The sequence below is a fragment of the Nomascus leucogenys genome, chromosome 16 (genome assembly GCF_006542625.1).
Source record: "Nomascus leucogenys isolate Asia chromosome 16, Asia_NLE_v1, whole genome shotgun sequence".
In the NCBI taxonomy this organism is placed as follows: domain Eukaryota; kingdom Metazoa; phylum Chordata; class Mammalia; order Primates; family Hylobatidae; genus Nomascus; species Nomascus leucogenys.
The window spans coordinates 82,142,175-82,166,403 of record NC_044396.1 but is presented as its reverse complement, the minus strand read 5'-3'; the positions used below and the strand labels follow the sequence as shown (position 1 = coordinate 82,166,403).

General features: G+C 45.7%; 1 protein-coding gene across 6 annotated transcripts in view; it reads left to right on the top strand.

Annotated features, from left to right (window-relative positions):
* The window catches only part of ASAP1 (ArfGAP with SH3 domain, ankyrin repeat and PH domain 1), a 387,159-nt gene that overhangs the window by 347,062 nt on the left and 15,868 nt on the right, over nucleotides 1–24,229 (top strand). For 4 of the 6 annotated variants that reach the window (XM_030795519.1, XM_030795518.1, XM_030795521.1 and 1 more), the window contains 3 exons: nucleotides 1,353–1,523; nucleotides 14,134–14,203; nucleotides 18,193–18,251. In XM_030795519.1, coding sequence (XP_030651379.1) covers nucleotides 1,353–1,523; nucleotides 14,134–14,203; nucleotides 18,193–18,251 — 300 coding nt within the window. The remainder of the gene's footprint in view (nucleotides 1–1,352; nucleotides 1,524–14,133; nucleotides 14,204–18,192; nucleotides 18,252–24,229) is intronic. The other 2 variants (XM_030795523.1, XM_030795522.1) reach the window with 1 other exon arrangement.

Sequence of the window (24,229 nt, the reverse complement as noted above, 5' to 3'; positions counted from 1 at the left end):
ACCATGTTGGCCAGGCTGGTCTTGAACTCCTGACCTCAAGTGATCCGCCCACCTCGGCCTCTCAAAGTGCTGGAGTTACAGGCATGAGCTACCGTGCCTGGTCCTAGCTTTTTTTTCTTAACGTTTACAGAAACAATTTGCCATGAACACAGTTAAACCATATACCTTAAATAAAGCAATAGTAGTGAAAGTGCCCAGCATGGAATACCTGGCACACACAAGCCACTTCATTGTCACTTTGAATAAACAAAACTAAGATCAAATACACTACTCCCTTAACAGCTTTTAAAAACAAACCCCATTTTTGTGTGTATGTGGAATATTACTATCATTCCTGCGGTCTTGTCTTTAGCTCTGGAGAAAGTTGAGTCTTTTTTTTAGTCTATAAAAATCAGTGTCTAATTTATATAAATGTTGTTCAGGCTTCCAATATAACAGATGGTTTGGTTTCTAGAGCAAAGGGTTTTTGGATTTCTCTTTTTTCCAGGTAATGCTTTACATCCAGTTCTTTCTTCATTATTTAGAAAAGCCTTTTTTTTTTTTTTTTTTTTTTTTTTTAGGAAAAGCTTCAGACAGTTTGCTGACTAGAAGAAAAAGTTGTAGAAAGAAAAATTCTATTATATGAATCATTTCATGTTTCAGCTTGTGGCCCAGTGAAGGCTTAGCCTGTACCCTGTTCTTTCTCTGTTGATTTTGCTGGTAGTGGTGTGTGATTTCTCCCTCAGTAGATTTTGTGATGATTATAAGGAGTTATTGTTTTAAGATGTGTGTGTATGTGTGTGTTTCTCCCATTGTACCTAAATGACTAAACCCAGTAGCATTCTGTGTTGACTGGCATTTTGTTCCTTGAAGCACACACTCTTCTTACCTTTGTTGTAAATTTTTTTCTGTTGCCTAGGCTGGAGTGCAGTGGCATAATCATAGCTCAGTGTATCCTCGAACTCCTGACTTCAGGTGATCCTCCTACCGCAGTCTCCCAAGTAGCTGAGACTACAAGCACACACCACCACGCCCGGCTAATTTTTTAAATTTTTGTAGAGATGGAGTCTTGCTATGTTACCCAGGCTGGTCTCAAACTCTTGGCCTCAAGCAATCCTCCCACCTCAGCTTTTCTACAGTGCAGGGATTACAGGCATGAGCCACTGCACCTGGCCAATTTTATTTTTTTTAACCAAATTTTTAAAACCCTACTTGTGAGTTATTAGATTGATGGAGTTAGCCATATCCAGCCTTTTGCTTTTATCTCTGTGTATCATACCACATTCTGATGTGTGGAAGTGATTTCATACTGGCTGTTTTGTATCTGTGAGACTGGGATTAATCTTCCTGCCCCCATTCAATTTCGTTTCTAGGTCCAACTGGCCCACCTTCAACACTCCCTCTAAGCACCCAGACCTCTAGTGGCAGCTCCACCCTATCCAAGAAGAGGCCTCCTCCCCCACCACCCGGACACAAGAGAACCCTATCCGACCCTCCCAGCCCACTACCTCATGGGCCCCCAAACAAAGGCGCAGTTCCTTGGGGTAAGTTATCCTAAAGTCAGGGCCAAAGCTGCTGGGGCCAGGCAGCGTGTGGGGCTCCACTGGGCAGTGGCCCGTTAGCACATTCAGAAAGTGTGCCAAAATGCACACACATGCTGGATGCTGACTCGGGTATATATGACATGATTCTACCTGTCTCTTAAGGGAAAGGAACATTTTGAAAAATATTTAGGCCATTAAAAACTGGAAGGTGCTGAGCACTTCCTAAATCTTACTCAATTATGATAGCAGCTCTGTGAGGTAGGTATTATTAGTCTCGTTTATATATAAGGAAACAGAGGCTCAGAAAAGCAAAGTATTCCATTTTCCTCACAACAGCCAGAATGGCTTACTTATAAAATGTAAATCAGCTCATGGTCACTTTTCTCCTTAACACTCTTTTAAGATTTCCTGTTGAGCTTCAGATAAATGCAAGCTCCCTATACCAAGGCCTACAGGGCCCTGCATGATTGGGCTCTTATCTCCCAGACCCTCTCCTGCCACTCTGTCTTCAGGGCTGGCCTTCTTTCACTTCTTGGGTACACCATCCTCTGCCTCCTGAGGGCCCTCTCACTCCCTGGAACTCTGTCATGCTTTTTGAACAGCTGCTTCCCTTTCATCCTTGAGTTCTCAGCTGTCATGTCTGTCTCCCTCCCCCTCCAACGCAGCTTCCTCCCTACCTGTTTTCCTTCAAACACCTTATCACAGCATGTAAGCTGCCCCACTAAGATGTAAGCTCCATGAGAGCCAGGACCTTGTCTTGGTCTTGTTCTCACCTGTGTTTACTGGAACCATGCCTGGCACACAGTGAATATTCAGTAATCACTTGAGAATGAATAAATTTGCCCAGAGTCAGCTTGTTAATCACTTCAGTGACATTGACTGCACATGACAAATTCCCGTCTACAAGGGACATAATTCCCATCTTTACTACTAGCCTGCTAGCGACTTAGGAGTCACCCCATCACGAAACAGGGTCTTGGCCCATAACAGACACTCACAGAAGCTTCGCTGAATAAATGTGTTAGTTTGTGTGTCTCACCTCTTCCTGCTGTGGAGTTTCATTGTGGCTTTCTTCATATTTTTTGTGTTTCGAGTTTTGGGGGAAAGTTACATTGTCCCATTGCTGATTGTCACCTGTTCACCATCTGGCCCAGACACCCCGGGTTATGTGTGTACAAGCATGTGTGTGCATTTAGCCGTTCAATCTCTGACTCTGTTTGCTTACTTGAGGCACTTACTATGCCCCTTGCTTGGGCCTTCTCAGTCCATATGCTCATGGAGTTCATGGTCTAATGCAGGACACACGTGGGTAAATCATTAAAGCACATGTTCTTTACTATCAGGATAGACATGTTGTCTAAACACTAGAAATGCTGGAAAACTGAATGTCAGACTTTAGAGGAAAGCCAGGGAAGGTTTAGAGAGGAGGAGACATTGGAGTTTGGTGTTAATGAGTTAGTTCCCACAAGCCAGGCAAGAACAATTGAGGTGTGCTAGCACATACATACATAAAGACTAAGGATGTCCTTGACATTTTCAGAGGCTGCTGTGTAAGGCCTTCAGGATCCCCAGATTTCATCAAAAAGGCCTTTCCCCCAAATAACATTCCATGAAAGTCGCAAGTTTCACATCAGCGTTTCATATCACAAATTAACCTCCTTTCCAAATTTCTCTAAATTTTAATCCTCTTGTTTAAGTGGTTTTATTTCTTGTAAGGTTTAAAGTGCCTTTATTCACATTGTATAGACTCGAACATTCCTAAAGTTTACCAAATTTCTGCTTTCTGGCTTGAAAATCATCACTTTTTTAGATTTTCACATCACTCGAGCAAGATTAGCAGCTGGCCGTTTTTCACCCCATTGTTGATGGGTCAGGGAGCATTTTTTATTAAACAAAATTTACTTTATAAGAGTGCCTGACAGTGAGCTGGGAGCATTATAACCTTTTCCAGATGAGGACGCTGTTCTGTCTGCCAGTTTCTCACCAGCTAAGAGCCTCTCACCTACAACCAGCCTTGAAGGACAAAAATCATCATCTGTCCTCGGCCACAATGACAGTTTGCCACGTGGCATGGACTCTTGATTTTTGAAATCAAAATTTTAAATTTAAAAAACAATTTAAATTATTTTTAAATTTTGATTTTAGAAAGCATATGTTGGCGTACATGCATGTATGTAAGATATACTATCTACAGACACAGGTCAATAATGGGCATGTGTGGGTGCATTCATACATGGCTAGACTTCTCCTTAGAAAGGTTATAGTTGCTCTGATCCTAGTGCTTGTGGTCTGTGTTGTATTATTACTGCTTGGTTTTAATCCCTCCCCGCCTCTTGCTGACATTGTATTCTAGAAGCCAAAGGCAGGGCCCAGACGGTCATCAGCAAGGCACTTAGGGGATCAGCCTTCTAGGCAACCTTCCTCTCTGATGCCTGCAGCTTCCCTCTGTGAACACACCTTTCCAGCGCTCTTATGTTCCCCTAAACCTCCCATCTCTCCTCAGCCCATGAGGATCAGGGCCTTTGAACTGTGAGAGATCAGGACTGGGAGGTAGACACCAGGCATAAGCAGGTAGTAAAAGAACAGCCCCTTAGCTCTCACCAGGCCTTACCTTTCCACCCCCAAAGCTGAACATGTCTGCCATCTTGAGGTACACCACATTCCCTAAAGTTCTATTTTTTTCTCTCAGATCTGAGCCTTTGCTTACAGTATGCCCTCAACCTAGAATCTTCTTCCCTCTACTTCTTTATGTTAATGTTTAGTCATCTTTCAAGATCTGCTCTCCTGGGATCTACTTAAAAGGCCTTTCACAGTCCAGTAAAACTCCCCACTCCCCACCCTTTGTCCCCACTGGTGTAGTGGGTATCACAGTGGCTGTTTCCTTGCCTGTCTTTCCCAGTACATGAACTCCTTCGGAGGGCATGTGCTGCTTCTCTCAGCAGAGCAAAGTGCTCTAAGGTGGACTCAAGTGTCATACTGTCTGGATTCTCATTCCGTCTCTGCTACTCAATAGCCTTGTGATTTTCAGCAAGTATCTTGGAATTGTTCAGTGCCAAAGCTCCTCCAACTATAATATGGGGCTAGTAGTAGTGTCTGTATTGCATATGGAGTTATCATGAAGATTAAATGAGAAGAACACATAAAAAACAACCAAAACCATAGGCAGCACCTAATAAATGATAGCTACTGTTACCATTATTCTCAGCCTAGCATTTTGTTGGATAGCTAGAGATGGGAGAAACCTGCATGAGTTTCCTGAGGCTCCTGTAACACATACCACAAGCTGGATGTTGTAAAATAACAAATTTATTCTCTCAGTATTAGAAGCTAGAGGTCCAAAATCCAGCAGGGTTTTGCTCCCTCCAGAGGCCCTGTGGGAAGAATCTGTTTCTTGCCTCTCTCAGCTTCTGGTGACTCCAGGTGATCCGTGGAGTGGTGCAGCCTCTGCCTTCATGGTCATCTCCCCACTGTCGCCGCCTCTCTGTGTTCTCAGAACTGCCTTTGCCTCTCTCTCATAAATGTACGTGTGATTGTATTTAGGACCTACCTGAATTTTCTGTGATAATCTTGTCTCGGGAGGCCGAGGCAGGTGGATCACTTGAGGTCTGGAGTTCAAGACCAGCCTGACCAACATGGAGAAACCCCATCTCTACTAAAAATACAAAATTAGCTGGGCATGGTGGTGCATGCCTGTAATCCCAGCTACTCGGGAGGCTAAGACAGGAGAATCTCTTGAATTCGGGAGGCAGAGGTTGTGGTGAGCCGAGATTGCACCATTGCACCCCAGCCTGTGCAACAAGAGCGAAACTGTGTCTCAAAAAAAATAAAGATAATCTCCTTGTCTCAAGATCCTTAACTTAATTGTATTTACAAAGACTCCTTTTTCTAGCCAGGTCACATTTACAAATTCTAGGGATCAGGACTCGATAACTTTGGGTGGCCATTTTTCAGCCTACCACATCTTGTCCTCTGACCCCCAAAGAGTCACATCCAACCCACATGCAAAATATATTCACCCATCCCAACAACCTCAAAAGTCCCAACAACCTCAAAAGTCCCAAACCCCTATCTTGGCCATTGTTTTTCTAGTCTTCAGAGAAGATGTGAGCTATCATGTACCTGCCAGATGTACTTCTCTCCCCACTGTGCCCAGGATTTCCTCCTCCAGATTCACAGGGGAGATTTGGGGGTTATGGGTATTGTCAGCAGCTCTCCATTTTTTAGATCAATGGGTTCACGCTGATCACTTGCCTAACATTAAATATGAAATCAAACTTGTAAAGTAGGGAAGACTCGAGGCCTCCTGTCCCGATCTGTTTTAGGCCACCTATTCACACCGCCACTGTTGTACCCACTAGTCTCACTAGCCATCCGTACAGCAGCACTGGCATCACTCCTATGACCCCTGCCTGCAGCACAGCAGCCTCTTTCCTCAGCCAGGTGGAGGTTTCCACCTGTCAAGTTCTCTTTTTTTTTTCGAAACAGACACTCTGTTGCCCAGGCTGGAATGCAGTGGTGCAGTCCCAGCTCACTGCAACTTCCACCTCATGGGTTCAAGCAATTCTCCTGCCTCATTCTCCTGAATAGCTGGGATTGCAGGCACCCGCCACCATGTCCAGCTGATTTTTGTATTTTTAGTAGAGACGGGGTTTCACCGTGTTGGCCAGGCTAGTCTCGAACTCCTGACCTCAAGTGATCCACCCATCTCAGCCTCTCAAAGTGCTGGGATTATAGTCATGAGCCACCGAACTTGGCCCACCTGTCAAGTCTGAAGCCTATACCCTTCTTTGGTTCCCCGACATTTGTGTTTCTCTTCTCAGGGGCACCTCTGACATTCAGCTCCTTTGCAGAGTAGCCATGGCTGACAGGTCTTGGCTCTGCTGATGCTCACACTTTCTATGCTGATGATTAGCCCTGCCCAGTCCCCCATGCTGACCTTTAAGAAGGAGGTAGAAGGTGGTTTAAGAAGGAAGTAGGGCCGGATGCGGTGGCTCAAGCCTGTAATCCTAGCACTTTGGGAGGCCGAGGTGGGCGGATCACGAGGTCAGGAGTTCGAGACCATCCTGGCCAACATAGTGAAACCCTGTCTCTACTAAAAATACAAAAAAATTAGCAGGGCATGGTGGCGGGCGCCTGTAGTCCAAGCTACTCGGGAGGCTGAGGCAGGAGAATGTGTGAACCCAGGAGGCGGAGCTTGCAGTGAGCCGAGATGGTGCCACTGCACTCCAGCCTGGGGGACAGAGCCAGACTCTGTCTCAAAAAAAAAAAAAAAAAAAAAAAAAAAAAGAAGGAAGTAGATCTTGCATTTGACCTTGGAAGATGAGTGGAATAGGCAGGAGGAAATAAGCAAGGCAGCTGATGTTGAGTGTTTTGTGAGAACAAGGGCCAGAGATTGTAACCTTTAATGCATCTACTTCACAGAAGACCGCACTTCCTTCATTAAAAAGAGTCCATCTTTCCCCCTCTCAAATTCCATTTCATGCCTTCATAAACTCCTTTTTCTTTGTTTTTGAGACAGGGTCTTATTCTGTCACCAGGCTGGAGTGCAGTGGCATGATCATAGCTCACTGCAGCCTCCACCTTACAGGCTTAAACTATCTTCCCACCTCAGTCTCCTGAGTAGCTGGGACTACAGGTGTGCACCACCACGCCCAGCTAATTTTTGTATTTTTTTTGGAGACGGGGTTTCACCATGTTGCCCAGGCTGGTCTTAAACTCCTGAGTTATGTGATCTACCTGCCTTGGCTTCCCAAAGTGCTGGAGACTACTGGCATGAGCCACCACACCCAGCCCATGCATTCTTAATACAGGTTTATGGTTTGTAAGACAAAAGAAAATGACAGTTCATTATTTTAGAATCTTTGGATAAAAAACTACGTACGTAATATTTTATAAGGCCATCACTTGTAAGTGCCTCACAGAGCGTTGGGCATTCTGTTGAGCACTTTGCATGTGTTAACGTACCTCATTCTTAACCATAGTTACACAGAAAATGCTATTATCTCAACTTCGAGGCGCAGAAAGTTTAAGTGATTTATACTGTTTCTCACAGCTAGTACGTGAGGGCCAGGATTCACCTGCAGCCTGTGTGGCTGAGAGCCGGCCCTTCTCACCCTTTCCACACACCACTCTGTGCTCGCAAAATGCAGGCCCACTGGCCATTTCTCCTCACAGCAGTGGTTTGTGTGCCCATGAAGCTGAAGTGTGGAGAAGGCAATCAACTTAGCATGGTTCTCCTGGCAAGCAGCACAAGCTCTGCTGGCTGTGCCTCCTTATCCATCTGCAGCATGGCACCCTGCTATGCAGCTCCCGCGCTGCTCAGGCTGGGAGGGCCACCCCAGGCTTTTTCCCTGCCAGAACCACAACATCCACAGTGCCCAAAATAGCCCCGGCATTACATTACTGAAGTCCTGCTTCTTGATGAATCCAGCCATCTGTCTCAGGAGACTTCTAAGGCAGGCTTTTGATAGCAAAACAAATAGTCCTGTGGACAGATTTGGGTTTTGTAGGGAATTTATGATTTTTGAAGTTGCATTTCATTGAACCTCTTCTTTTTTTTTTTTTAAAGACAACATCTTGTTCTGTCGCTTAGGCTGGAGTACAGTGGCACAATCACAGCTCATTGTAGCCTCAACCTCCTGGGCCCAAGTGATCCTCCCATCTTAGCCTCCCACATAACTTGGGACTCTAGGTGCATCACACCACACCCAGCTAATTTTTTAATTTTTGTAGAGACAAGGTCTTACTATGTTGCCCAGACTGGTCTCGAACTCCTGGCCTCAAGTGATCCTCCTGCCTTGGCCTCCCAAAGTGCTGGGATTACAGGCGTGAGCCTCCTCACCCAGTCCTCCTCTTTTTTTTATAACCTACTTTGTAACAGAATAACACATATTTTAACACAATTTAAATAATAAGAAATGAGGACAAAGGGAGAATAAAGGTAGCAAAGTAAGGTGAATTCCAGGAGTGTGATTTCTCCACAAAATGAGTAACAAAAAGTCACATACAGTGTCTGGAAGTGGGCCACGGATTTGACCCTAAGATTCTTACAGGCAAGAGCAAAGAAAGAAATACAACTAATTGTTAGGTTCATGGTAGCCTTAAGACCAATGCTATTCTCACACTTGAGACTCTTGAATTAATACCTGAGACCAATTTCCCCCCTCCCCCGCCCCTCCATCCTTTGGCATTTAGAGAAGTATCTGCAGTGCACATGGGAAACCATAACATGCACTGAAAGAACATTCCAGAAGCCCAGGTTCTGATCCAGGTTCTACCAATCCCTGACAAAGTGACCTCTGGGAATCACTTACATTCCTCATCTTTGGTCGGTGGGAGTTAGAATTGTATTTTTATTTAATATAGAGCAAATAATGGATGAAAAACTATACCAAAAATTGGTTTACTGCTTATATTTCAGGCCTGGGACTTCTAGGTAAAAAAGCTCAATAGATGAAATGTCTGAGACATGGATATTTACTTCTTTTCTTTTCTTTTCCTTTGCTTTTTTGGTTTTTCTTGTTGTTTGTTTGTTTTATTACATATCTACTTATTGGAAGTGGGACTGTCATTGTCCCAGTTACTGATGAGGAAATTAGGCACAGAGAAGTCAAATGACTTGCTTAAGATCTCAAATCCAGGAACTGCAGAAGTGAGATTTCAACCCATTTCCAACTCCAAGGCCTGTATAGTAATTCACTATTCCAGAACACTCCTGTAGCAACCAGGCCATTCGCTGCTGAGCCAATGCCCCGTCTCTTTCCACAAACCCTTCTCCTGTAGCTTCGAAGCTATGGTAGGTAACCAGGAGTCTTGGCCGCACTTCCTTCCATTGCCTGCCCAGGATGTATCTCCAACTCTGTCTTACACACATCTGTATGATACACTAAGATCTTTTTCCAAATTGCACAGAGAGAGAAAAAGGGATTGAGTTGCTTCCATATTTTTGCTCCTCATTGTTCTCTTTTCAGTACTATTTTATTTTCAGAATTTTTTCTAGCCACACTTCTCAAGCACAGCAGGTAGCCTTTGCATAGCTACGAGAGTGACAGGATTCTTGTCAACCAGACCATAGACGACTACCCAGCCAGGTGTAAGAAGGCCCGCTGTGGGCAGAGAAGTTGATGAGCCAGCACAGTCAGTCCTGTCTTTCGCTAGCAGGGACTATTGACTGCTCTGTGCCAGACATTTTGTTAAAAAGTGGTGTTATCGGCCAGGCGCAGTGGCTCACGCCTGTAATCCCAGCACTTTGAGAGGCCGAGGCAGGTGGATCACTCAAGGTCAGGAGTTCAAGACCAGCCTGGCCAACATGGCGAAACCCCGTCTCCACTAAAAATACAAAAATTAGCCAGACGTGGTGGCGCATGCCTGTAATCCTAGCTACTTGGGAGGCTGAGGCAGGAGAATCAGTGAAACCCAGGAAGCAGAGGTTGCAGTGAGCCGAGATCATGCCATTGTACTCCAGCCTGGGCAACAAGAGCAAAACTCCATCTCAGAAAAAATAAAAATAATGGTGTTACAAAGACATAGAAGGTGGGGTCCATTCTTTGAAGTGAACACTCACTGAGTAAATTAGCATCATTTCTGTTTCATGCCATTGAAAAGCTGTGAATAATATTACCCTTGTGTCAGGCTTCCTGTGGTCTAGCACTGTGTCCTGTACTTCATAGTTTATTTCCTTTAATACTCATGCCCATCTAGGGTAGTAGGTACCATGGTTGTTCCCAGTTTATATATGACAGAATTGAGGTTTAGCAGAATAAGAAGTCACCCAAACTCATACCCACTGGTCAGCAGTACAGCTAGAATTCAAAGCCAAACTTGTCTAGGTCCAAAATCTGCACCCCTAATTAACCACTTCTGGTAAGAAGCTGGTTACAAGGGGTGGTCAAGTCAGCTGTGGAAGAATTCTCAGAAAGTGACTCTAAAGGTGTTCTTTGAAGGTTGTGTAGGAATTCACCAAAACTGGAAGGAGACAGGCCTTCCTTGCAGGGGAAAGGAACGTAAGGGGCAAAGTTACAGAGACATAAAAACTCACACCATCTTTGGAAAAAGGAGACTCATTTTGAGAAGCCAAAGAGTAAGGTTAAATGAGAACTCTGGACATTTGGGCCTGTGGGTATCAGGCAGCAGCCCCTGACATGATGATTCGTCTGTGCGACAGCAGAATGAATGACCACAGCAGAGCCAGAGGGCCTTTGCAGCCCTGTTGGTCTCAAATTTACTCATGTATAGCTCATGCAACCTGCATTAATAATCACTTCTTTGGAATGTTTTCTACCTGGAAAGGGAATTAGTGGATGCAACAGTTCATTCTCCAAACATAAAATTTTCCTTGACGTTTTGATTGTTATAACTCATTTAAGTGGGAAAGTATAAGATTTGATATCTAGCCCTGAAGACTCAGCATTGAGCACAGTGCTAGAAAGAAAAGCCTACCAGGCCAGGTGCAGTGGCTCACACCTGTAAGCCCAGCACTTTGGGAGGCCAAGACAGGAGGATCACTTGAGGCCAAGTATTTGAGACCAGCCTGGGAAATGTAGTGAGACCTTGTCTCTACCAAAAAAAAAAAAAAAATTAGTAGTGAGACCTTGTCTCTACAAAAAAAATAAAAATTAAAATTAACCAGGCATGGTGGAGCATGCCCGTAGTCCTAGCTACTTGGGAGGCTGAGGCGGGAGGATCATTTGAGCCCAGGAGTTTAAGGCTGCAGTGAGCTATGATTATGCCACTGCACTCCCAGCTGGGCAACAGAGCAAGACCTTGTCTCTTAAAAAAAAAAGGCCACGTGTGGTGGCTCACACCTGTAATCCTAACACTTTGGGAGGCCAAGGTGGGAGGATCAGTTCGTCTCAGGAGTCCAAGACCAGCCTGGGCAACTTAGTGAGACCCCATCTTGAAAAAATAAATAAATAAAAAATAAAGAAGAAAAAAAAATGCCTACCTTAAAGAACATCACAGCTCTGAGGATTTTATGAGTTACCAAAGAAGTCCTTAAATTTTGTTTTTTTTTTTTTTTTTTGAGACGGAGTCTCACTCTGTCGCCCAGGCTGGAGTGCAGTGGCGCAATCTTGGCTCACTGCAAGCTCCGCCTCCCAGGTTCACGCCATTCTCCTGCCTCAGCCTCTCCGAGTAGCTAGGATTACAGGCGCCCGCCACCACGCCCGGCTAATTTTTTGTATTTTTAGTAGAGACGGGGTTTCACCGTGGTCTCAATCTCCTGACGTCGTGATCCGCCTGCCTCGGCCTCCCAAAGTGCTGGGATTACAAGCGTGAGCCACCGCGCCCGGCCAAATATTAAGTTATATGGGCTCATGGACATACACTGATGGTTAGTTTAATTAAAATTAAACTAAATTTGAAAGCCTTTGGTTCTTCTAGTAATGCCAGTTTATCTCATTTCTTCTTGTATCAATATCATAGAATTACAGAACATTCCATCCAGGAGGTGAGCACCCTGCCAGCCTCTCCCTCTTCAGTAGGTGCAGTCAGACCAGGAGGTGATAGGTGCTAGAGTGTGGTGATTCACAGTACAGACCCTGGAAGAGGGCTGCTGGCTTTCCATCCCAGCTTTGACCCTTACCAGTGACCTGACCTTGGGCAATTGACTTTACTTCTCTGTGTGCTTCTTCATATATAAAATGATGGATGATTATACTATTTATCTCATAAGCATAATTACTATGAGTATGTAGCACAGTACCTTGCTCACAATAAGTGCTCAGTAAACGATCGTTGCTGTTAATAATGTTACTATCAGGGCATCTTGATGGGTAATGAAGAGCACATTGATTTGTGGTCAGGACTTCCAGGTACACTATTTCCCCATGGGACCTGCAGCCATTTATTCATTTAGTCTCATTTCCTTATCTTATGATGCCAGTCTCATCCTGTGAGGAAGGAAGGCTGGATGAATATACAAGCATGTGGGCAATCGGTGGTGCTGTTGAGCAGATGTGCAGTGTAGTGAGGATCAGTTAGTTTTTTTTCAGCCCTGCCCTCTTCATCTGCCCTCCTGTTGCTCAGCCTCCTTAGCCAACCCATTCCCAGTGCCACCTAGGCAATATTATAGTCTTCTAGGCAGAGGAGGAGAGGAGGCTGCTGAAGGAAGAGAGCAAGACTTTCCAGAGCAGTCATAGGAAGAAAGGACAAAGAAATGAACTAGAGCCCCAGAGACAGGGTGCCCATGTAGGGTCCTGGGGAATCCTCCTGGGTGCCCACAGCTTGGGGCTCCACAACTGCTCTGCACTCTGCCCACCACAAAATGGATCATAGAAGAGCCCTCATTTATTGTCTTGTGACCCTCTCCTGGACATAGCACACTTACTTCCACCTGTGTGCCTCTGGTTTTGCTGCTCACCCACTAGAAAGTTCTTCACCTGTCCAGGTTCTGTGTCTTCCCCAGACAGCATTCCCTACTCCCTCTCCCCCACTCCTGCCAGCAGTCAGAGTTTAGAAACTATTTTCTCCTCAATTGACAGCAACTGATGTTCATCTCATTACACATTATTAGTATATTTCCTATGTCTAAGTCACAGGCCAGAGCATAAGCTCTGTGAGAGCAGTGACATTTTACTTGTTTTTGTGCCTTCTGCTTCACATTTGTGCCTTGCACATAGTAAATGCTTAATAAATGTTAATACTTGGCCGGGTATGGTGGCTTATGCCTGTAATCCCAGCACTTTGGGAGGCCGAGGCAGGTGGATCACCTGAGGCCAGGAGTTTTAGACCAGCCTGGCTAACATGGTGAAACCCCGTTTCTACTAAAAATACAAAAATTAGCTGGGCGGCGTGGTGGTGTGTGCCTGTAGTCTGAGCTACTGAAGAGGCTGAGGCGGGAGAATCGCTTGAACCTGGGAGGCCAACGCTGCAGTGAGCTGAGATTGCACCACTACACTCCAGTCTAGGCAGCAGAGTGAGACTCCATCTCAGAAAAAAAAGTTAATATTTGAATGAATGCCCCTGTAGTCCCAGCTACTTGGGATGCTGGACAGGAGGAACATTTGAACTCAGGAGTTCAAGGCTACAGTGAGCCATGATTGCACCACTGCACTCCAGCCTGGGTGACAGAGTGAGACCCTATCTCAAAAAAAAAAAAAAAAAAAAAAGAGAATGAATGATGAGTCAGTAAGTGCCTGAGGGCCTGGCCCAACAGATGACCACTTATCCACCACCCTGCTAATGGTGTTCACATGCACACTCCACTTGTGAGTTGTGTGTTTCTGCTGAGTTTGGATACTAGGGGGTAGTTTCCTAACATGGGGACCTCTTGGTGAACTTGAAATTTATTCTTCTGTCTCTACCCTCAAACTAAGGACAAGATCCTGAGCCAGTGGGAACATCACCAAGTTTCTGTGCTCTTCGAGGCCTTGCCACAGAGCAGCTGCTCACCTCTTTGATACACTCCTTTACCGGAAATAAAAACCGCAAAGCCTAAAACAGTGCTCAATTTTGTTTTGGTCTTATGCCAGAAATGCATACTGTTTTGGCTTGGGTCATTTAAATGCCGTTCTGGAACTTGAGCAGTGCCTGTCTATAGGCCAAACCCATATATTCTCATTGCATTTCCCCATCTAAAGACGTACCTTTTCACATTCGGTTTTCCTTGTAGGTAACGATGGGGGTCCATCCTCTTCAAGTAAGACCACAAACAAGTTTGAGGGACTATCCCAGCAGTCAAGGTAAGCCATCTCAGCGCTTCATGTTGGATCATTGATGCAATGGACAGAATTCTAGAAATGAGTTTTCGTGAATTTCCCAGCGCTGCTCAAAGCTGTGGTCAGCCAAGTGGGGCTGGCCACGACGAGAAATCAGACGTTCACTCTTGGTTTGCGTGTGCATCTTGTGGCTGGACTGGGCACAGGTCTGCAGACCGTTCTCTGAGCAGCACCGCTGTCTACCCAGTTCACAGACAGGAGCTAGCCTCACTTCCCGATGGTCACGGGGTTGTGCAATGGTCTTGAACAAAATTCCTGTCAGAATGGGTTTTTATTTTTGATATTTTAATCAAGTAACTTTGTTACTTTCCCACTTGACTCCTTTTGCAGATTTGGAAATGAAAAGATAATCCTTAGGGAAATCTGATTGCCCAGAGATTTTCAAACATAAAAATATCACTCTTTCAAGTTCTGTTTCTAATTTTTTTTTTAGGCTAGGCTGACAGCAGTGTTCTTTTCTTCCCTTTTTTCACTGAAATTGTATACTTGAGGAGATCTCTTACGGGCAATTTTTATCCAGCCTTATTCTAAAGTGTTTTCTCTGGAGGTGCCATCCAAGAAAAGGATAGAGAGCCACTTCCAGACCCAAACTTCAGGGAAAAAGAGTCAGCTCTTTTCTAGAGTTTCTGAAAGATGAAAAAACAAAATCTCTCTTTTTTTGAGATAGGGCCTTGCTCCGTCACCCAGACTGGAGTGCAGTGGTATTAGCACAGCTCACTGTAACCTCAACCTCCTGGGCTCAAGAGATGGTCCTGCCTCAGCCTCCTGAGTAGGTGGAACCAGAGGCATGCATCACCGTACTCAGCTGATTATTTTATTTTTTTGTAGAGACGTGGCCTTAGCATGTTGCCCAAGCTGGTCTTGAACTTCTGGGCTCAAGCAGTCCTCCTGCTTTAGCCTCCCAAAGTGCTAGGATTACAAATGTGAGCCACCATATCCAGCCTTTTTTTAATACCACTATCTTATGTACTCTTTATAACCCTGTGAGATAGGCTCAATTACTATTATCCTCAGTTTTTTTGCAGGTGAGGAGAGCGAGGCCCAGAGTGGTTAGGTGGTAGGTGCAGATGTCAGAGCCAGCTCTCCAGCCTGCTTGTTCTCCCGACTCCACATTCCACACCCCTTCCTTGCCCTTGTGCCCTGCCTTTCATTCCTCACTCACCTTCCTTCAACCCTAATTTGGGGGACCCTGTAGAACTAAAGTTCTGGTGTTCTTTTTCCAGAGTGAGGAGAATATCTGACCCTCCAAAAGCACTCATAAAAGGTTTTTAAAGGCCGGACACAGTGGCTCACCTGTAATCCCAGCACTTTGGGAGGCCAAGGTGGGAGGATTGCTTGAGCCCAGAAGTTTGAGACCAGCCTGGGCAACATAGCAAGACCTTGTCTCCTAAAAATAAAAAAAATCAGCCGGGCATGGTGGTACATGCCTGTAGTCTCAGCTATATGGGAGGCTGAGGCAAGAGGACCACCTGAGCCCAGGAAATTGAGGCTGCAGTGAGTCATGATCACACCTCTGCACTCCAGCCAGGGCGACAGCAAGACCCTGTCTAAAAAAAAAATTTTGGCCGGGCACAGTGGCTCTCACCTATAATCCCAGCACTTTGGGAGGCCAAGGCAGGTGATCACTTGAGGTCAGGAGTTCAAGACCAGCCTGGCCAACATGGTGAAACCCCCTCTGTACGAAAAATACAAAAATTGGCCGGGCATGGTGGGGTGCACCTGTAGTCCCAGCTACTCAGAAGGCTGAGGCAGGAGAATCACTTGAACCTGGGAAGTGGAGGTTGCAGTGAACTGAGATCACACCACTACACTCCAGCCTAGGTGACAGAGCAAGACATCGTCTCAAAAAAAAAAAAAAAGTTTTTAAACAAAATCAAGCTGATTGTGAACCAGAGCCTTTGGCAACTCATTAAGTTTGTTTGTTTGCTTTTGAGATGGAGTCTCTTTCACCCAGGCTGGAGTGCAGTGGTGCGATCTCGGCTCACTGCAACCTCAGTCTCCCAGGTTCAAGCGATTCTCCTGCCTCAGCCTCCCATTTGCCGGGACTACAGGCACACACCACGATGCCTGGCTAACTTTTTGTGTTTTTAGTAGAGACAGAGTTTCACCATGTTGTCCAGGCTGGTCTTGAACTCCTGACCTCAGATGATTCGCCTGCCTCTGCCTCCCAAAGTGCTGGGATTACAGGTGTGAGTCACCGCGTCCAGCCAACTCATGAAGTTTTCAGTCCCCTTCCTCACTGCACACAGTGCCACCAATAGAAGGGTCCTGTGTTCATTTCTGATAGGAACAAGCGCAGGTTCCGCAACATTGCACAGGAGCTTGTGTAAAAGAAGCATCTGAGCCTCTAGGCTTTGGCCTCAGTAGCGTGGGCAGGAACAGTCACCACCCACACACCAGTTATGGGCAGCTGGGCTTGCCTAGGAAGATGCTGAGGCATAGCACAAGAAAAATGCACCCCAAAAATGTCAGAAGCAAAGTCCTGTCATGTTTACTGTTTCTTGTTTAGTGGTGGCTTTATCTCAGCAATATCCCCCCGTTGCCCAGAGGCAGGAGGATTTCAAGTGAGCTGAGGAAACAGCAGTGAAGACCAAGGATGGCCAAGAGCCAGGACAGAAAGGAGCACACACCTTTCATCTTCTTTCTTTGACTACTTTTTGTTTCGTTAGTTGGTTTGGCTTTTTCTTTTCTTTTAAATGCAGTTAACTGAGGCACAAGAATTGCTTGATCCTGGGAAGCAGAGGTTGCAGTGAGCCGAGATCGTGCCACTACACTCCAGCCTGGTGACAGAGCAAGACTCTGTCTCAAAAAATAAAAGAAGCAGCAGCAACCAACTCTTAGGACATCAGGGCACAGAAATGGAGAGATGAGATAATAAAGGGGTTCTTGGCAGATGGGGCTCAGGCACTTGGCTACTGCTGCTTCTCAGGCATGCAGGCCTCCTGGTGTCCTCTGAGAATCGCCAAAACCTCTTGTTAAAGAAAAATAGTGCCTTCCACCTAATGTAGACCACTGACGGCACTGGGGTTTCAGTTGCAGAGGTTAACGTTTGATGATTCAGACAATGTGGTGTGGACCTGTATTCCAGGGACTTGGGCCTTTGTCACCCTCATTTACCTGTCCGCCAAAAGGAGGGCAAGGCCTAGGAGAGCCTGGAGGCCCGAGAACCAAGCTCTTTTCTATAGTAGAGGAAGTGAGGGCTCTGGAGGCCAGGGGAGCTAGGACTGAATTTCCACTTCTACCTCTGACCCATGCGAGACCTTCTGCCAGCCGCCAACACCCCCATTCCCTTCCATTTCCTTGTCTGGAAACAGAGCTGCTTTGTGGGATCACGTGGGAAGAGTTACTTCTGTGCACTACATTGGGGTCACCACTTAAGAGTGTGCCAGGTGCCTTCATAAATGCTTTGAAGTGGAGGAGTTGGGCTTTATCATTAAGAGGGACTTTTTTTTCATCCTTTTACTGTGCCTCCTCAGCCAGGCAAACTGAAACATGGAAAATAGACTAATCTTTTGTTAAAGACATTTTGAGGCTGGGCACAGTGGCTCATGCCTGTAATCCCAGCACTTTGGAAGGCCGAGGTGGGTGGATCCACGAGGTCAGGAGTACAAGACCAGCTTGGCCAAGATGGTGAAACCCCGTTTCTACTAAAAATACAAAAATTAGCTGGGCGTGGTAGCGGGCACCTGTAATCCCAGCTACTCAGGAGGCTGAGGCAGGGAATTGCTTGAACCCGGGAGGCCGAGGTTGCAGTGAGCTGCGATCACGCCACTACACTCCAGCCTGGGCAACAGAGGGAGACTCCGTCTCAAAAAAAAAAAAGAGAAAAAGAAATTTTGAAAGCATTCTTTAGATGATTATATAAATACCTTTGATTTGATTTCCTTGAATAATATTTTGCTATTGATATTCTGGCACTTTTAGATCCTAAATGATTTTTATTTGTTGATTAGCACCAGTTCTGCAAAGACTGCCCTTGGCCCAAGAGTTCTTCCTAAACTACCTCAGAAAGGTAAGATCTATCATTTTTATATTTACATGTAATTGAAGTGTCACTACCCCCTCCAAGGGGCCCAAGGTTTTTATCTCCCTTGTTCATTGATCGATCCCAAATGCCTAGAGCAGCACCTGGCATGTAGTGGATGCCTAGTAAATGCATATTAAATGACGAAAGGTATTTATAAACTCAAATTTGGTGATTAGCAAAGCACCATACTTTTCCAGAATACATAATAATTTTGTAGACATTACATTATTGTAATCCCCAGGTACCATTCTTTCTCCCCTTATAAACATAATCAGAGAGACTTGGGAACCAACACCAGCTCTACCACTTAGTAGCTGTGTGGCCTTGGGCAGGTGACGTAGTAGCTTCACTAAACCTGAGATTCCTCATCTGTAAAATGGGGGAAATAATACTTACTTCGTGAGGTTTTGTAAGGACAAAATGAAGTCATGTTTCAGAAAGTCCCTAGCAAGTGGGTGGCAAAGGAATCCTTCCCTGGGATGGCATCTGTCGTGCAGAGTAGAGATACCCATGCTCTGCAAAGTACAAGAAAGCAGTGTCTATAAATACTGTTTTTTTGCCAAGCTAAGACACTCAGCTCTTTGACCGAGTCTTCTTTAATGCTGCCAAGCTTTTCATTTGTAAAACCAAAATTTCAGTCTTCTCATTACAACACAAGTGATAGTTCTGCCTTTTTTTGTTGTTGTTGTTACCATACCTTACCTTTAAGCTGCAAAATACCTTTAGGAGTGTCTAGATCATTCCATCCTTACATAAGCCTGCAAGGCCAGCAGGACCCACCTTGGATAGAGACGGAAGCTCAGAGGAGCTCGGGGCCTGCTCCTTGGATTTTTAGTGCCAGCAGCAAGATTTGTGACCCCAGTCTAGTGCTCTGTTGCCTAGTTTGAGCAGAAGTCAAACTGGGGGTTAGTATTGGGAAGCTGAAATTCACCACTCTCTAGAGTTCTTCAGTGAAGTAACACACTTTGAAGAGCACTGACTAGTCAGGCCAGGCTCCTGTGTAGTAAGATGAGGGGACTCCCAAATGACTGCTGATTCACCCTCCATAGAACAGATGCAAGACTTCCCCTGGGTTTGCTGAGTCCTTATCTAGGGTTGGTTTTTGTTGTCTTTTATTTTTAAACTCTGTCCGACGGGCTGTTTTGATCTCAGAGGAGTTTGAAACAAGTTTCCCAGGCATGTACCCCCATTTACAGTGTGCCCAGATTCCGTCCTAGATCACTAACATATCACGCCTGCCTCTCCAGCCTGCTTTCTCTAGCAGCAGACCCCAGCACTTCTCAGTGCCCATGGGGCTTTACCGCAACTGCCGCCAGATCTTCCCTGCACCCATCCCCTCCGTGCCCTCCCTTCCCTCTCAGCATGGCGTCAGCCCATCACCAGAGTCACTGCTTGATGTGCTCCCTCAGTTCCTGCCCCTCCTGTGCTGGGTTCTGCCATTCAACCGACTTCTGAGAGGCACAGTCAGGGTGGTAGTCTGGCTCTCCCTATGACTGCTGACCTCACATGGTCATCTGGGGCTGCCCAGCAGTCCCAGCACCACGACCTTTCAGCCCACTCCCCCGCACTGTCTGTCCTCTCCTTAGGAGCACCTTGTTTCTGTTCGTCATTGAGTCAGCACAGGAGTCCACCCCTACTACCACCTGCCTGGCATGGTGGCCATGGTCCTAAGGTAGACCTTGTACCCTCCCACCCCCTCGGGGACAGACTCCAGCAGTTGTCCCTCCCTCTTTTGCATTGCTGTTTCCTTCCATCTGACCTGCCCTATCAGGGCAGGCCTACTGTCAATACCCATCAAGACCTGTGTCCCTCCCACCACCACCGCCTTGCTCTACTCCCATTCTTTCTTTCTCTCTCTCTCTCTCTCTCTCTCTCTCTTTCTCTCTCTCTCTCTGTGTGTGTGTGTGTGTGTGTGTGTGTGTGTGTGTGTGTGTGTGTGTGTGTTTACTATTTGGAATTTTCCATAATAAACATATACAGAAATACAAAAAAAGACACAGAATAGTATCCTGCAGCCTCCTCCACCACACCCACATACTTATCACCCATTCCAGCACTTAACAGTTTATACCTGATCTTGTTTCATCTAGTTCCCTACCCAGCCACTCTCAGTAATTCTGTAGCGAATCCCAGCCAATTTCATACATATGCAATTCTATTACTACATCAAAAAATTTCATCATGTCTAAAAAATCAAAAATTTCTTAATGTCATCAAATACCCAGTGTTAACATATCCAGCTGTCTCACAACTGCCCTTTTTTTTTTTTAAGAACTTGTTTGTTTGAATAAGGATTAAAATAAAGTCCACACAGTAGAGTTGATTTGTCTCTAAGTGTGTTAGGCTAAAGTTTCCCCTGCATCTCTCTCTTTTTATTTGTTGAAGAAACTGTGTTATTCGTTCTATAGATTTCTCCAGTCTGGATTCCACCCCCTCATGTTTGTTCATCTAACATGTTCCCCTGTCTGTCGTATTTCCTGTTAATTGGAAGTTGATTCCAGAAACCTGATCAGATAGATTGAGGCTTTGGCAAAACCACTTCATAGGTGGCAGTGTGTTCTATCACGAGGTGTACACCATCGCCTTGTCTCTGTGTATGAAGTTCACAGCTGTTAATGCTCAGAGCCAAGATTCATCCATCCATCCTCTCTTTCCATCCCTCTGCAAGCTGATGGGCCAGCGGTTAAGCTTCAGCCCTGTCTTCCTTGGCCGTCTGCAGCTCTTGGCACAGTCCCTGCTTCTCTCCTGCCTGGAACGCTATACACTTGTGTTCTGGACACCACCTGTCCACTCTTGCTGCACTGTCAGTTCCTTCCCGACCCCCTTAGCTGCTTTCGCGTCTCCTCCGCCTCTGCATGTTGGGCACCACAGGCCATGCTCATGGACTGCTTCTGTTCTGCGTCTTCCCTTTCTCCTTAACTCATCCAGACAGTCCCACAGCTTTACACCCACCTGGAAAGCTCCACATTTCTATCTCCTACCAAAGTATTCGTCCATAATCTGAATTCACCAACAACAGCCTATTTCACATCGCCACTTGATGCCTGTGGGGGGAAATTCTCTAACTGTGTTTTTCCTCTGCTCTCACATCACAACAGTCATCAACACAGAAGAAAATTTCTGTGACAAACGTGTGGGGATTTTTCCCCACGCACCAAGCAGCAGACACCAGCTGGGTGTCCTCTAATTCAGTTCCGACACTGTCTACCTAGAGATAGTGCCAGTCCCACCGGGTGAGAGCTCAGTCCCCAGAACTGCCCCCCACCCACACACACACACATACCAGTTGCAAGTCCAGGCCTTCAGAACTTCTGACTGGCTACAAGTTGGGGTTCCTACAACTCCCTCTTTGGATTCATTTAATTTGCTGTAGCAGCTCACAGAACTCAGGGAAACGCATTTACCAGTTTATCATAAAGGATATTGTAAAGGATACAGATAAATGTGTAGAGTGAAGTATGGGGGAAGGGGTGCTGTATTAGTCCGTTTTCACGCTGCTGATAAAGACATACCTGAGACTGGGTAATTTATAAAGAAAAAAGTTTAATGGACTCATAGCTCCATGTGGCAGGGGAGGCCTCGCAATCATGGCAGAAGGCGAAAGGCACGTCTTACATGGCAGCAGGCAAGAGAAAAATGAGAGCCAAGCAAAAGGGGAAACCCCTTATAAAACCATCAGATTTCGTGAGACTTATTCACTACCATGAGAACAGTATGGGGGAAACTTCCCTCATGATTCAGTTATCTCCCACCAGGTCCCTCCCACAACATGCGGAAATTATGGGGGCTACAATTCAAGGTGAAATTTGGGTGGGGACACAGCCAAGCCATATCAGGTGCAGAGCTTCCAAGCCCTTTCTGAAAACTCCAGGAGCCTCCACATGGTCAGCTCTCCAGAAGCTCACTGAACCCTGTCCTCTTGGCTTTTTATGAAAGCTTCATGATGTCAGCATTCCTTCCACCAGGGTATAGGGTAGGACCCTCTCATGGAAGGTGTTTTAAGACCCACAATCGGATTAGAGTCCTGCCTTGGGATAGGTAATAAGAGGGCAAGAGAAGGTCAGAGGCCTGACACACCCAACATAATAACAGAAGACTATAACAAGGGTTATAAGCCAGGAACTGTGGACGAAAACTAATACATATCATAGCACCACAGCCTACTCCCTGGTTTTCTACTGTGGATCCTTTATATCAAAAAACATATATATACACAATCATTAATAATTAGTCCAGCCCATCATAGTGTATGAATGTCTCCCAGGATGATGAGGACACTCAGGTTTGCAGGTTTCCTCTCAGTGTTGTCAGGTTCCACAAGCAGGAGTGGTCTGGGTAAATACACAGCTTCACCCTCTCAGGCATGTGGAATCATTGAGCTAAGAGGCAGTGTCATCTCTTGCCCTGAGACTCTTTTGAGTTGTCTCATTTACCCATTTATTTGTTTACTCTCAGCTACTATTTCTCCTTCTCTCCATTAATCTCCAAACTTTTTTGAAGGGACATTAGAATCGCCACTGTGCTGGTCTAGATTACAGGCAGCAATACAAGTCTAGCAAGTAGCACCTCCTCAGTCCACTCCCATTCAGATAGGGTGAGGCTACATAGATGCAGAACTAATGAGCTATTTTTACCACCAGCCATATTCACTGTTAGTCCCAATTTTGTTAGAAGGGGTGAAGGTACATCTCACCCCCATGATGCCCTCAGGAATTTTGACAGAAGATTTAAAAACATGGTTACAGTTTTTTACTTAGCATTCCTGCTAAAAATTTTTTGAAGTGTTGGGCGCAGTGGCTCATACCTATCATCTAAGCTCTGTGGGAGGATGGGAGGATGGATTGAAGTCAGGAGTTACGAGACCAACCTAGGCAATACAGTGAGACCCCATAGCAAAAAAAAACAAAAATCATCTTTGCTATCTCAGCAACTCCGGTCCTAGGATCACTGCATCGGGTAGGGGAGAAAAAATACATTTTTTTCTTAGATGATTTGGGGAAACTCTGCTCTACTCCCATTCTCTCTCTCTCTCTCTCCACCCCCCTCAAGGAGTATCTCCTCCTTGCATTCCTCAGGTAGCATGATCCTCTATAAACCATTTCCATTTTATTGTGGAACTCTTCTAGGCACTGCCTTCCCCATTAGAATGTTCTTGGGCATCACCTGAGACAGCATGGGTATTTCAGATATCATAGGGGTAACTTCAACTAACATTTCATAGCAAGGTCCCTTAAGTGGAAATTCTCTATTCCAAAGTCCCAGTAGTTGTTGCTGGGAGGTGCTCAAACACTTTCGCCATAAGCCCCAGGAACTGCTCCACAGGGGGTTATCAAGTGGAGAGTTTGTCCCTGCCAGCACTGTAGCTTCTATTCTGCACTCTGCGGGCTTGGGCATGTCCAATTAATATTGCTTGGAGAGCAGATTTACATGCCTTGTGTTTTATAGTACCAGGTGGGGGAAACAATCTCCAGTGTGATACTGTGTTCATTACCATGATACAATCAAATAAAAGAGACGCAGTCGGCTGGGCGCAGTGGCTCACGCCTGTAATCCCAGCACTTTGGGAGGCCAAGGTGGGCAGATCACGAGGTCAGGAGATCGAGACCATCCTGGCTAACACGGTGAAACCCCATCTCTACTAAAAAACAGAAAGAATTAGCCGGGCGTGGTGGCGGGCGCCTGTAGTCCCAGTTACTCAGGAGGCTGAGGCAGGAGAATGGTGTGAACCTGGGAGGCGGAGCTTGCAGTGAGCCGAGATCGCACCACTGCACTCCAGCCTGGGCAACAGAGCGAGACTCTGTCTCAAAAAAAAAAAAAAAAAAGAGATGCAGTCACTTCACATGAAGTGTGTTCAAATATACCAACTTTCATCATCTTATCAACCCTTACATTTTTATATTCTAGTTTCAGGAACTTCTTCACCCCCAGACCATTTTACTCTCTCTTGTGCAAAAAGCTTTGGG